General features: G+C 42.9%; 1 protein-coding gene and 1 long non-coding RNA gene across 2 annotated transcripts in view; one reads left to right on the top strand and one right to left on the bottom strand.

Moving 5' to 3' along the window:
- Positions 1-1,178: 1,178 nt before the first annotated feature.
- On the bottom strand, positions 1,179-4,948 carry LOC133209090 (uncharacterized). Its single transcript, XR_009724589.1, has 2 exons — positions 4,006-4,948; positions 1,179-1,630 (listed from the first exon to the last, which is right to left on the bottom strand). It is a non-coding gene; the product is annotated as an uncharacterized LOC133209090 (long non-coding RNA).
- A 1,186-nt stretch (positions 4,949-6,134) lies between these two features.
- Positions 6,135-12,828, top strand: part of NEDD4 (NEDD4 E3 ubiquitin protein ligase) — a 58,458-nt gene continuing 51,764 nt past the window's right edge. The window contains exon 1 of the mRNA XM_061347465.1: positions 6,135-6,253. Coding sequence (XP_061203449.1) covers positions 6,209-6,253 — 45 coding nt within the window. The 5' untranslated portion in view covers positions 6,135-6,208. The remainder of the gene's footprint in view (positions 6,254-12,828) is intronic.

The following is a 12,828-nucleotide window of genomic DNA, read 5'->3' as shown; positions in this document are numbered from 1 at the left end:
GCAGCTGCTGGAGCTGAATCCATTTGTAGCCTCAGGTTTTCTGAGTGCTCCGTAGAGGAGGGTGGTTAATAGGAATCAAGAGAAGTGGTCCCTGCAGCCTTCCTTGGGTAGCTGACCTATCCATCAATAAAAAACTGTGCTGCTCAGCTCGCTTATGTTAGAGAGCTATTGGGCTCCCTCTTCTCAAATACCGATCTCTGGTTTTTAGTATGGAGGGCAAAACACAGCTATGTAATTATAAACTAACTGATTAGGACTCATTCATCCCCTCTCTCTGTCAAAAATACCCCTGAGTGTTCAATTTGCCTCCTTCATATCAGTACTTCAAAAGGACACTTGTTCCAAGGACTGTGATAATCATTTCCCAGAGAGATCAAGCCCAATTCCTCCTTGCTCTGAGACAAGAACAGGCATTTTGAAATGCGGTGTTTAAAAGGTGATGTATAAGCAATGATTCTTTCTAACTGGAATAAAATGCTCCTTGATTCTATTTCAAATTGCTGAAAAATCAGAACAATCTCTCCTGCTATGTATGTATAGATGAGAGGGGAGACGAAGCACCTGTGTCCAAAAGGCCCCGCTCTAGGTTCTTGTACCAGTAGCATAACTAAACTCTGCTCTGCCAAGGAGTACTTGTGGAAAGTGGATCTAATGCTGGGACTTAAAATGGCTGTCTCTGCAAGAGCAAAATGTCTTCAGTCATCAAGTGTAAGACTTCAGTGCTTACAAATAAGGAATTGCTGAAGCCCTGTGTAAGCTGAATTATTTTACTGCTTTAGGAATTACCTGAAGTTGCTTTTTTTTTAAATAAATAACATCTATAAAAGGTAGCTATATAATTCAGGTGGATATTTGCGTCTCCTTTTGGCAGAGGTAACAGTCTTCTCACTAATAGGTATGCTTTTACAGCATGCACAAAGCCCTACATCTTTATCAGTCCAGTCATCCTGGTTTTAGAAGTACTTTCTTATGGGATTAGTTTATATGCCAGCCAGACCTGAAGATGTGTGGACACTTCTTGGACAGTGTGATATTATGTCGACTTTGGCCACCTTAGTAATTAATTCCCAGTGACAACACTTTAAAGTTCATTGGAAGCCAATCAGTGGGCCAAGGACAACACGTTAAAAATCTGTACTCAAAACTACTTGAACACTAAAAAGCCCTCAGAAGTAATTAAACAAACTTATAACAGCAATTATTTACTATTCCATTTTCCTAATGCAATAAGGGAGAAACAGTATGAGCAGGAGCATCTTGTGTGAGAATAAGCACAAAGATGGAAGTGCATTGAGTCCTGTTCAGTCATGTGCCGAGTCAGAACAGTAGCTTCCTCTGGGTTTAGTGATGTTTTCATCAGTGACAAACAGCTTACAGCACGTACTACTGCATACACATATGGAGAATGATAATCTCAAGGTATTTAAAGGAGAAAAGCCCAAATACATCATCCCTGGAAGGATCTTGCTTTTGTAATATTGTGATGGGTTGAGCTGTTAGCAGAAGTATCCACAATGACTACTAACCATGGGATCACTGGTGGTGAATTAAGCTGGGAACAGCATGACAGCAGTTGACTGGAGCTCAGCACCTTTGGGTTCCTGTTCTGGCAGCTCTCCTCCACTTCATGCTGAAAATAGGGAGAGAAAGATGACATCTGAGTGGTGGTGATTCAGACAAGTGTTTACCACTTCATTCAAATGCATATGCACAAAATGAGTGTGACATTCCACCTCCACCACAGTTGCTCTTCTTACCATTCAGGTTTGCTCATCAGGCCAGAGAGATTTCAGAAACAACTGCTTGTAAACTGTTACCCTAGTCACAGAAATTAGGAAAAACATTTATTACATCTTCCCCTTCTCACAGCCCCCCCCTGTGAGAGCTGGAGGTTTCAGGAGCTTGCCTGGGGGACAGGAATCTCGGGGGGGGGGGAGCAGAGGTAGCTGCCCCAGCGCTGATGTTAGTGCCTTGGGAGCACAGACTCACGCTTCGAGAGCAGTGTTGCATTTTGTCTGGTGGCTGCCCTGGAAAAGATCTCCTCGAGTGGAGGGCTTCTGTTTCACCTCAGGTCTGCCCCTAGGCGATGGTCACACCTTGCTGTCAACTCGCAGGGCCACGGAAGGCTGCAGGATTTCACCAGGTACCACAGAAAGCAACATGTGTCCAGACAGAAGATACGCTGCTTTTAAGGGAACAGAGAAAAGTTGAGGAAAACAGAACCAGTGACTATGGAGAACTGAGAATGAAAAGGTGCAGTAACGGTCTGGCAAAAACCTGAGCATGAGCTGACGGCAATTTAATTGCAGTGCAACGCAGAGACAACAGTCAGTCTGGGTTTTAGTCTTTAGTTTCACCAGAATAAAGCTCTTGCTTATGAAATCTGAATTTTATCTTTGTATCAGTTTTGCATCTGTTGGTGTTTGAAATCCAGCACTAAGAACCAGGATCTATCATGTATTTGCACGTAACTGTAGAGCCAAATCTTGGTCTCTTAACTATATCTCTGGCATGAGTCTCATCAGTGAGTCATTGCAATGGTAGAGAAATTGAGATTAGTAGACTATCAATAGGTATTTACTTCTCTTAGTCATACCAGTGACTCACTAGCAATATAATTCTTTTCTATTATGTAGCTCTTGTATGTAGCTTTCCATTTACCTGCCACTGTGATGTTGTGAGTGGTTCATCATAACATTTTCTATTGTATGACTCAGTAGAATGAAAGACAATACGCAGAAATCTGTTTGTGCCATTTGCATCCAGATTTTCTATTTAATTTCTGATTCCTTTGGTTTAAATGTATCAAATTTGATTTAAAATCCTCTGTAGCCAAAGTTTATCCTGTATTTAATAAGATAAATCATACTTTGATGTCACTTGATGTCCCAGCTTTTGTAATTTAGCCATTATTATAGTTAACATACATTCTTAAAATAAAGATTATTTTATTATGATAAATAATTCTTTGGAATTCTGAAACAAGTCTCCTTTTCCTACATGACTTCCTCCTTTAAGAACTCTGCTCTATTTTTTTCAAAGCTGTTCAATATTATAGTATATGGATTCTCTTCAGCTTATAAAAGCTTTTGCGGTAAAGAAAGATGCAAACCAAGTATTGTATATAAAATTCCAACCACAAATGGAGTCAATCAGGCTGCACACCATGAGCTAAGAGATGGAAAATATTTTTAAGGTTTGTAATTTTTTGATCTTTCATGGGGCTGAGGGTTAATTTAGGTGACAGGAGAAGTCAAGCTTCTTTATTACCAAATGAGAACTCACTACTGGGATGGAGTAATGAGATAAAACATTAATGTGTTTTTAATGGTCTTTATATACAGTTAAAGTGTTCCAATGCACTCAGATGATCCAGATGCAGGTTATTCTTTGCAACTGAGAATCAATTATTTGCAGAAAGAGGAAGAGCTCTCAGAAGAGCTCTCTTCCACTATTAGTTTGTAATTGCATAAGACCATGAAATATTAAATGCTGGAGATATACATCTTACATAAGAACTGAATGGTTGTTAGCAATAAACTGTGGTTTATTTCCCCCTGTTTTTAAGTAAAAGAATAATTTAAAATCCTTCTGTTTTGAGTGAACTGCTAGGTATCTTCCTGGAATATTGAAGATAACTTGATCCCACTGAAAACACACATAGACCTTATCTTAGCATACAGATGCCTCTGGGTAAGAAACCCAGAAACACAAGCCTTGTTGATAACAGGTCATCTACTTACGGATCTGGGATTTTAGTGTTGTAACTCTTGGCCAGTCAGTGGTCTTCCCACACAAAAAATGAATCAGTGCTCTGTTACACTCAGCTACTTAAAAAATGTGGTAGAAGAAATTAAGTGTGCTCATGCCCTATTTTAAATTTCAAAAGGGCATTATTTCAAAGTTATTGAAATGGCGTGTGCCTCGGAATGTAATCTTTGAGGTTTGATGTCTTTCAAAACAGCCCATTAAGTAATGCTCTAATAAAATATTCACAAACAAGACCTTTGTTAAACAGGACTTCAAGATCCCTCAGCGTGCTTCTTCTCACAGCCTTCTAGTGTACTGAAAAGCTGAGGCTGAGAATGCAGAGAAACAGGTGAGCAGAGTTCAGGCAAGTGACAGTAATGTTGGAGGGGGAGATTTGTAGGGAGAAATAAACCAGTATTTTTCATTAGAGTAACCAGAACAACTTAAAAGAAACCCAAACAAAACCACAACAAGAATAATAAACAAATAACCCCCCAAAACAACAAACAACCCCCCCCCCCAAATAAAAAACCCTAAGCTTTTTGGGTTCTGATGTTTTGCCAGACACGCTTTGTTTGTACACGCTAGCAGAGTGTAAGAGGCAGCACTGCAAACCCAGGCATTCATGCTTAACAGCCAGAAACCCACATGCTTTTTCTAGCAAGCTGCAAGAACAATTTACTAATCAACGTTAGGCTCAATCCCAGAAATAAGTGCTTCACAAAGTACCTGGACCTGCAGATCATGCCTGCTGTAACTTAGGCAGGTTTTCTTTGCTTGACTGTCACCCAGGAACCTTTCCAGTTACACTGGGACAAGCCTCTAAAGTCCTGCTGAGAATGTCGTTAGGCAAGGCTGAAGAGAGCTGGAGAGAAACACTGGGTATCAAGAGGCTTGATCCAGAAAGGGGACAGGGCTGTTTCTTTTGAATTACCCAAAAGCTTATGTGGATGTTTTTTACCAGTTTGTCTAATAAAAGACATTGTCTTCCCATGCTTCTACAATCTCATATTCACCGACAATCATGACTACGAAGACATTTGCCTGGATGCCACTTTGTCTGTTTCTCAGGCACTCGGTCTTTCATAGGTAATACCCTACAGTGATTTTACAACATGCACAGACTGATGTTGCTGTTGAGATTGCCTTTCCCCAGAACATCCTGCTAACCCTGGGAGGAGAGCCCATGTGTGTATGAGAACGGAACGGGCACAGGCCTGCCTGAGCCCCGCTGTGGAGGTGTTACTTGTGACCTGCCTGGGGCAGAGTCCAAACAGCTGAGCCTGTGTCTGTGTTTGCTTTGGAAAGGGCAGAGTTTCTCACTGGATGAGGAGAGCAGTAGGTCACCCAGGTCGTGGGGGGCCAGGTGCCATGAGCTGAAGTATGACAAAAGACAACAGTTCCCTGACCGCACTGGTGCTGCTATGTTTGTTGGTTGCTAGCAACACACCTGATTTGCCACATGCTCGTCCTAAGATGAAGGTACTTTTACAAACTGTGCAGTGCTTGGAGGAGTTTGGCTCAGGCTTGTACTAAGGCTTATGTCTAAGAAGCTCAGCCTAAACCAGTATTTTACTGATTATGTTTTAGCACAGCTCTCCCTGTTGTCCTCTGTGAGGGACTCCTGAGTGATTCCCGGGCAGCTGTTGAAGGTGGTGTGAATTCAAGCCATCTACACCACTGTCATGGAATGAGGGCCAGTTGCTGTACTGCTTGGAAGCTTGAGCTGTGACGGGAGAGCAGACTTTTCTTTGGAGAAAATGGGAAGCCTTTACAAAGCTGTTGGTTTGGTTTCAGACAAGGCTCTAAGAGTTTACCTTTCCCTCTCCTCTGGCATTCTCCCTGCTTGGGTGTTATGTCAGGTCAGCTCCTTGCACAGCAAGGACTTCCTTCCTCATCCCGTACCCTGCAAAGCAGCACTCCTTGTCCTGGCCGGCAAGGTTCTTTCTGCGCGTTGACAATGGTTACCTTTTTCCTCTCAGTTTCCCCGAACGTTGGCAATTCCAGAGGCTTCCCTGGATGCGAGGGGCTCAGGGAAGGGCCACAGCCTGCGCCTGGCCCGACAGTTCAAACCTCAGGGAAGATGTTTATTAAACCGAGCCCGCCCACGCCGTTGCCGAGCTGAGGCGCTGCCCCGCGCCCCAGGGCCGGGCTCCCTCAGGGGTGGCAGAGCTGAGGGCGATTGCCCGCGCCGCGCTTGTCTCCGGGAGGGTCGCGGATCGAGAGCCAATCATAAGACTCCGCCAGCTCGCGGGTGGGCGGTGGCGCGGGCTTCTGAGCCAATCAGACGAGGTGAGGGGGGGAAGCAGCCGGAGAGAGAAGGGGGGCGCGCACCCGCGCTCGCTGTGCCAAGGGGCGGTCGCCGCTGGCGCGCGCGGCGGCCTGTGGGCGGGGCCGTAGGCGGGGCGCGCGGCGGCGGCGGGTAAACACGGCGGCGGGGAGCGCGCGCCGCTCGGTCATGGCGGCTTCTCCGGTTGAGGTGCTCGGGCTACCCGGCGAGGAGGTGAGGCCTGCGGCCGCCGGTCCGCCACGCTGCTCCTCCGCCGAGCGCGGGCGGCGCCTTCCCTGCAGGGCCGGGGCGGGTCTCCCCTCAGGGCGGGGGTTTCCTGCGGGCCAGCCGCTGTCTGGCGTGGCGGCGGGATGGGGGAGCGGGGCTGAGGTTCGGCGTCAAGTGAGGCGTGAGGTGTGAGGTGTAGTGGGGGGCCTCGGCGGGCCCGCCCGGGAGCGGGGCAACTCGGGGCCGGCGCTCGGTGCCCCTTCTTCTTGGCCCCGCCAGCCCCGTCCGGCTGCCGGGGAGTCAGGCGGCTGCCGTGTCCCTAGCAGCGGCATTCCTGTCTGCAGGCTGCTGTTTGAGCTGTGCGAGCCTCCCGCTATGGGCGGAGAAGTTCGGGAACGTTGGGCAACTTCCCCGTGACGGTGCTGGACGGGTGCAGCGGGGCCGCGTCTCCCCCGCTCCCTGCCCCGGTGCTGAAGAGTAAAGTCTTTGTTTCAGGCTGTCTCACAGGCAATATTTGAACCACTGAAGCGGTGCGCGGGTTGAAACTGTACAAAAGATGGTTTGGGGCCTGAGCGATGGTGCTTTCCTGTGCGTTGCCATGAGCGCGAGTGTGAGATCTGGTGTGCGGTTCAGTGGGCTTTGCAGTGAACTCGTGGGTAACTGAAGGTGGTTTCTGCAGCCACTTCTGTCATGAGGTCCTGGCTCCTGAGCACGTGGATCTTTGGAAGGTGGCTGGCACTGAGGTACCTGTTACTGTGCTTAATGGTAGACGGGTGGGGTGAGCTTTGGCATCGTCACTGTGGCTTGTGTATAGGGCAGAATATTGATGGAATAGTTAGCTTCATCGGGAAGATAGGTCACGTTGTTTTTTATTTGCTGGTGCAGGAAGACTAAAAGCTCTACCCATCCAAAAGCTGTTCGGTGACCTGTGTGAAATGTCAGTAATGTCTTTTTGCCAACAGGATATTTCACCAAGGTGGTCTTTGGTCAGCTCTGTGTGTCCCGGCAGTGATGATCTCTGTGTCAATGCACACTTGTTGTCCTTAGCAGGAATTAACTTGATTAAAACTTTGAAATATTATTCCTAGTCTGTGTTAGCACATCTCTTTCTCAACTTCTGCTTCTGGAGAACTAACTATAAAGCTCTCAAGTTGTGGATTTTGTTTTTTATATTTTTTTTTCATCTTAATATTTGAATTGCATGGGAGTTTTAATAGAAAATGATGCCAGCATGCTGCAAGGGTTGCATGGCACTTCTCATTGCAAGATCCTATTTTCAGTTGCTAGTAACTTTTTGAGGCTATCTAGTTGGACTAAAACATTCCGTGCCTCAGGCTTTCTTCTAATGTTATTAAACTTTGGTCAGTTTAGTTGTTTCAGTGTTTTGAAATCTGGTCAGAATTGGATAATTCTGATCTTCCCTCCATCCTTTTGAACATGAACACATTCCTTTGGAACAGCTGGGGGAAGAAAGAGAAAGTTTGAATATGTAGCAAATCATCAGATCCAACTTCTTCCATAATTCAAAAGCTTAGCCAAACTTTTTCAAGTTACAGATGTGAAAAGTTTCTTTATGATGAGCCTCTGATATTCAGTTGGTGCTTATTGGTTCGCATATAAAGGACTCTGTTTTCTTCATTGTTTTCACGTGTTATTCTGCATGCACAAGTGACAAAACGAATGAACTTAGGGTTACAGGAAAACTGCTGCAAGCTGCTTTGCCTAGAGTGCTATAATGGAAACTAGGGTTGTGCCTCTCTAGATTGTATTTTTTTGTTTTTTTCAGAGTTTAAATCTGGAAGATTGCATACACAATTCACCACAAAACCACAGAGTCAGAAACCCAAATCATATTGGAAGTAGCATCAAGGAGTTCTCTATAGAAACCTCCCCCACCTGTTTTGCAAGCTTTTCAGAGTTTGTCTGCACACTGCTGCTTCCCCAGGGCTGCTCTGCAATCCATTCTGCAAGATGGATTTGCTTGGGGTAGGGATTAAAATTGTCTGGTAAAAAGGAAGTGGTGTTGTCTGCAAAACATTTTGATTTGTTGTAGCTATTGCATATAATTGTATGGTTACATAGTAATTGTAAATAACAAAAGAAGGTGAGAAGTTGGTCTGCTTGTTGAGGCAGTTGAATGCAGTGTTAGAATGTGTATTTGTCCTTAATTTATCTGGTTCATATTTTCTTCTGTAAAATGGATGGAGTATCATGCTGTCATCCATAGGACTTTTTATGACTTATTTGGATATTGAAATAATGAGCACTAGAAGAGCCAATGGGGGAAACTAATAATTCTGTATGCAGAGCAGGGTCTATTGGTGCATACTCAGATACGTTTACTTTTGAAAGTAGGTGCAAGTGTTGGTTCTGATCCGCAGGACTGGACTAACACAATTGCTTTTGTTTTTGTCATAGCAGTGGTAACTATGCTGGTGTTCCTAAAGATGCTTGTTGAGGTGGGTTGTCCATTACTACAGGTTTTTTGGCTGTTGGGCTTTGGAATGGCCTTTATTAAAATGATGCTGCTTGTTGATTTCATCTACTTCATAGCCAATTTAATTTAAAGATTTCATTGTGTCAGTGTTCTTACACTCCCAGCCTGACTTAGGGACTTTCTTTTTTCACATAGCTCTCTTTATATTGCCTAAATAGCATTATAAGGTAGCTAGCTTTTTTTGTCTGTCGTGTCTATGATGTTTGATCTGCTTCAAACTAGTAATGGGAGCTTCTCACAGGCAAAAATACACATTTGACTCTTACTTATTGCCATTTCAGGTTTCTCAAGTCACTTAAGAACTGTCCTATGTAGACCAAGTGTTCGTTTTCTGCAGGTCACAGGTTGTCTCATAAGCATGTGGTATTCCATTCTGGAAAGCTTTGGGTGTATTTTTATGTTCCTTTAGGATATATTTCTGGAGTAGGTTGTTTATGGTTATTTTGCTTGCTGCTGGTAAACTGAAAGTCTTGGATACATGGTTTGTCTTCTCTGCTGCTGCACACCTTACCCCACAGCCCTTCTCATATTGCTGTATTTTGGAGATTATGCTGATGACTCCTACTTGGGAGACGGGCATGGCTCATCTTCCTCTGGATTGCTTCTGATGAAAACATTAACCTTTTCTTGGTTGGTGTAGGGTTTGGGGTTTTTTTGTTTGATTGGTTATTATTTATTTAGGAAAAGTCTGTTGGCAGACAGGTAACTCCTTTCTTGGACTCTTGTCTTGAATCTTTTCCTTAATTTGCAAATGAAAAGAGGTGTTAAATACAATGTGTAGTAACAGCCAGCATTTCTTGAAAGATGAGACTTCCTTATTTATGAATACGAAGTTCTCCTGTGGTACAATTAAAGTTTAAGTTCTTTTAGTTAGTAAGACTGTATTGTAACCAGCAGGTGGAAGTTAATGACTTGTAGGCATAATTAAAGATTGATTAATGTAGTTCTATAATAGGAATCTTCCTGAATGAAAAACTTGCTTTGCTTGCTTTGAGAGAATTTTTTCAAAGAAGAATGGTCTGGCTCTGATAGGCACCATAGAGGGGGGAAAGGAGTGCTCGTTGGGTTGTGAAGGAACGGTCAATACAGCAGACTCCTTTCTTATTTCCATCTCCTGGTGGAATGTGAGCATCACCAGTTAGGTGATAGCATATCACCTAACTGGTGATATGTTAGCATAACTGGTGATGCTAACAAAACTCATCATTAGAGGTAACTTAACGTATGTGTCTGCCTAACTTGCAAGGTCTGAATGTTGCATGAACTAGTTTCCTTCAACGAAAGCTCACTATTCTGTGGGAAATGCTTTCTTTCAAATGGGATGATAAGTTTTAACAGTAACTTCGTTTGGTCTATTTCTTATGCTGTCAACTTTGTATCTATCTCCTGATGGAATTGTTTAAGCTGAATGTAGAATATGTAAGTGCTCTTAGCTAGCCTGATCTTATAATTATGTGCTGGAGTTCTTTTGTTTAAGATCTGAAGAATTTTATTTAAAATTCTTAATACCTCTTTCTTTATAATATATGAGGAAGGTCTGTTCGTGCATGTGCTTTTTAATGTTTGAAGAATGTCAGTGTCTTCTAGACTGCTCAAGGAAAAACCTTCTGTGCTAACCCCAGTGTAGGTAGTGGAAGAGCCAAATCCTGAAAGTTTTCTTTGAGGAAAGACTGCTTATCTCTCCCTTAAATGCCCCTAAGGAGTATGTTTTTGTTGTGAAACACTCACACAGAACCTTTATGGTCACTAATGAGCTCCAGGATAAAAAAAAAAACCAAACAAACAAAACCCAAACAAACCAAAACCCACAAAAAGCAACAAACACCCCCCCCCAAAATAAAAAATCTCCCAAACCAACAAAAAATTCTCCAAACCCCTCAAAAACAAATTAAAAGGAAACAAACTTTTAATGAAATTAGAAATAAGTGCTCTTGGTTGGGAGGCTTCAGAGCCTTTTATGTTATACTGTCTGTCTTTAATCAATGATTTATGCTTGAAATACAGACTAGTAGTAGGGTAAAGCTGGGTACCCTGAGTAAGGCGTCTCACAGATGATAGAAGCATGTTATAAAAGAAACATGGTGCGTATCTCTTCTGCAAGTACTTATTTTTTAACGAGGTCTTGGCTTTAGTGCACTTCACCCATGCAAGTGTCCTGACCTTTCTTGCTGTTTATAGCTGTTCCTTAGTAAGGTCAGCAGTTTGTGTAGAAGTGCACTGAACACTCTATAAAAGTTGATAAACTCTTTACTTTTCTCCTCCCTGACTTTCTCAACCTCAGTACGTGGGATGGGAGGGATCGCTTGACATGGGATGTAGAACACATCCAGCCCACTGAACAGCCCTTCCTTTTTAGGCTAGGCTATATTCTGGTTTCAGTTTTGAACTTCCAAGCTTGGCTTATATGCACATGCCCAAATCTGAATTTGCAGTTATCTCTGTTTGCTATGTGCAGGCATGATATGAAGCTTAAGAAATCTTTAATATATAATTCCAGATATTACCAGAATCTTCAAAGGTGATGCTGCTGTACGGTTTTATTGTTGTATTATCTTCTGATGCTCTTTTCGTGGCTTGACTTAGTGGTAGTTGATTCTTGACCTATCTAACTGGAACAAAAGAATAACAGGATGTTATTGCCTGGAGCAGTTCTTTACTACAATGCATGTTCTCTGTTGGACTACTTCAGACATTTTTGTATTGGCTTCCTCAAAAAAAGCTCTCCAGTAGTCCAGCAGATACTACCCTTTTATGTTTTACATCAGACTAACCATCCTGGGTTTGGTTTTTCCTTGCATCCTGTGTGAATCTTCTCTGTAGAAGTATATTGTAAAGGCAAAACCAAAACTTGAACCAAAGATTAAAATAGAAAAGTGAATAAAAAAATTTTTTTGGTACACTGAAGAGCCCCTTTTAAAAACTTTTCTATTGCTAGACAATTGTATTTTGTCTGAATTTTGTGTGTGTCTTACACACATCAGTCTGGTATTTCTATATGGTAGTTGACTGACTGGAGTCAGACTCAGATGAGCATTTGCTGGATGCTTGGGATGTGTCAGGAATCATTGTTCAGCAAGTTGCAATCTGTTTCTCAGGTTCAAGACTCCTGTAAAACTGTTTGGACTTGAAGTGTTTACATTAACATCAGAGCTTTTATAGCCACTGAGTTAGATAATAGCATGTTGTCATGCATTTTGTCTTAGAGCTCCAAGTGAAGGAGAACAGTTAGTGTAATAGTTGAATTATTGGATGTTGCAGACCTGTGTTGCTGGCATAACATTATAGTGTTTCAGTGTACAAAAGGAAAAATGTTGAGCTTTTTTCTCCCACTCCCTGGCTTCAGGTACAGGCAGCAGTTAATGCCTGCAAGGTGACCAGCTAGATCTCTTTGTTGTGATCTTGTGAATCTTCTCACATTTGGTTTGTGTTGGGAATATTTCATCATTTGCAGTCTGTCAAACTGTCAACACACTCTGTGGGCACATACATGTATCTGTACACATGCATGTGCACACACTCACAGATTGGAACCTACCTTCAGGGACCTGGATCACACTTCCTGGTCATTCTCTACTTTATTCAGTGTTCTGTACTGTAGTCATCACCATGTCACAGTGTCTTAATTTATGCTTCCTTTCTCAGGCTTTCTTTCTGTATATTATTCTGTCTTCTGTTCCATGTTAAACTTCCACCACTAAAGCAGGAGTCACTTTCCCAGTTGTCATTAGCATTATTTTCCTCCTGTGTGAACTTTGGAAGGTTGTTGGTGAGAATGGGCTTTGGTAATGCTCATCCTTTATAGTCATTGACTACAAACACCTGTAACCCAGGCAAGATCATTTGATTTTGATCATGTTGTGAGCACCTTTTAAACTCCTTAAAAGCTTGACATTTGTTTCCAAATGCTGGTTTCTTGCCCAGAATGAATAGTTCTGAATCTTGCCTTAATATGTATTAATTGAATCTAGGTAGATTTGTAGGGGCTTTTTGTGCAAATGAGCACTGTTCACTTCTGGAAGTGCCACCTTATTAGTCGGACTCTTGCTTTGCTGTGTAGGGAACACATTTTAAAACTAATAGGCAT

The sequence above is a fragment of the Neopsephotus bourkii genome, unplaced genomic scaffold, assembly GCF_033783945.1.
Source record: "Neopsephotus bourkii isolate Nb327-2 ecotype Australia unplaced genomic scaffold, CSIRO-AGI_Nbou_v1 NB_318, whole genome shotgun sequence".
NCBI classification, from domain to species: Eukaryota; Metazoa; Chordata; class Aves; order Psittaciformes; family Psittacidae; genus Neopsephotus; species Neopsephotus bourkii.
The sequence above is the reverse complement of the archived record's forward strand: the minus strand, read 5'-3'. Positions and strand labels throughout refer to the sequence as shown.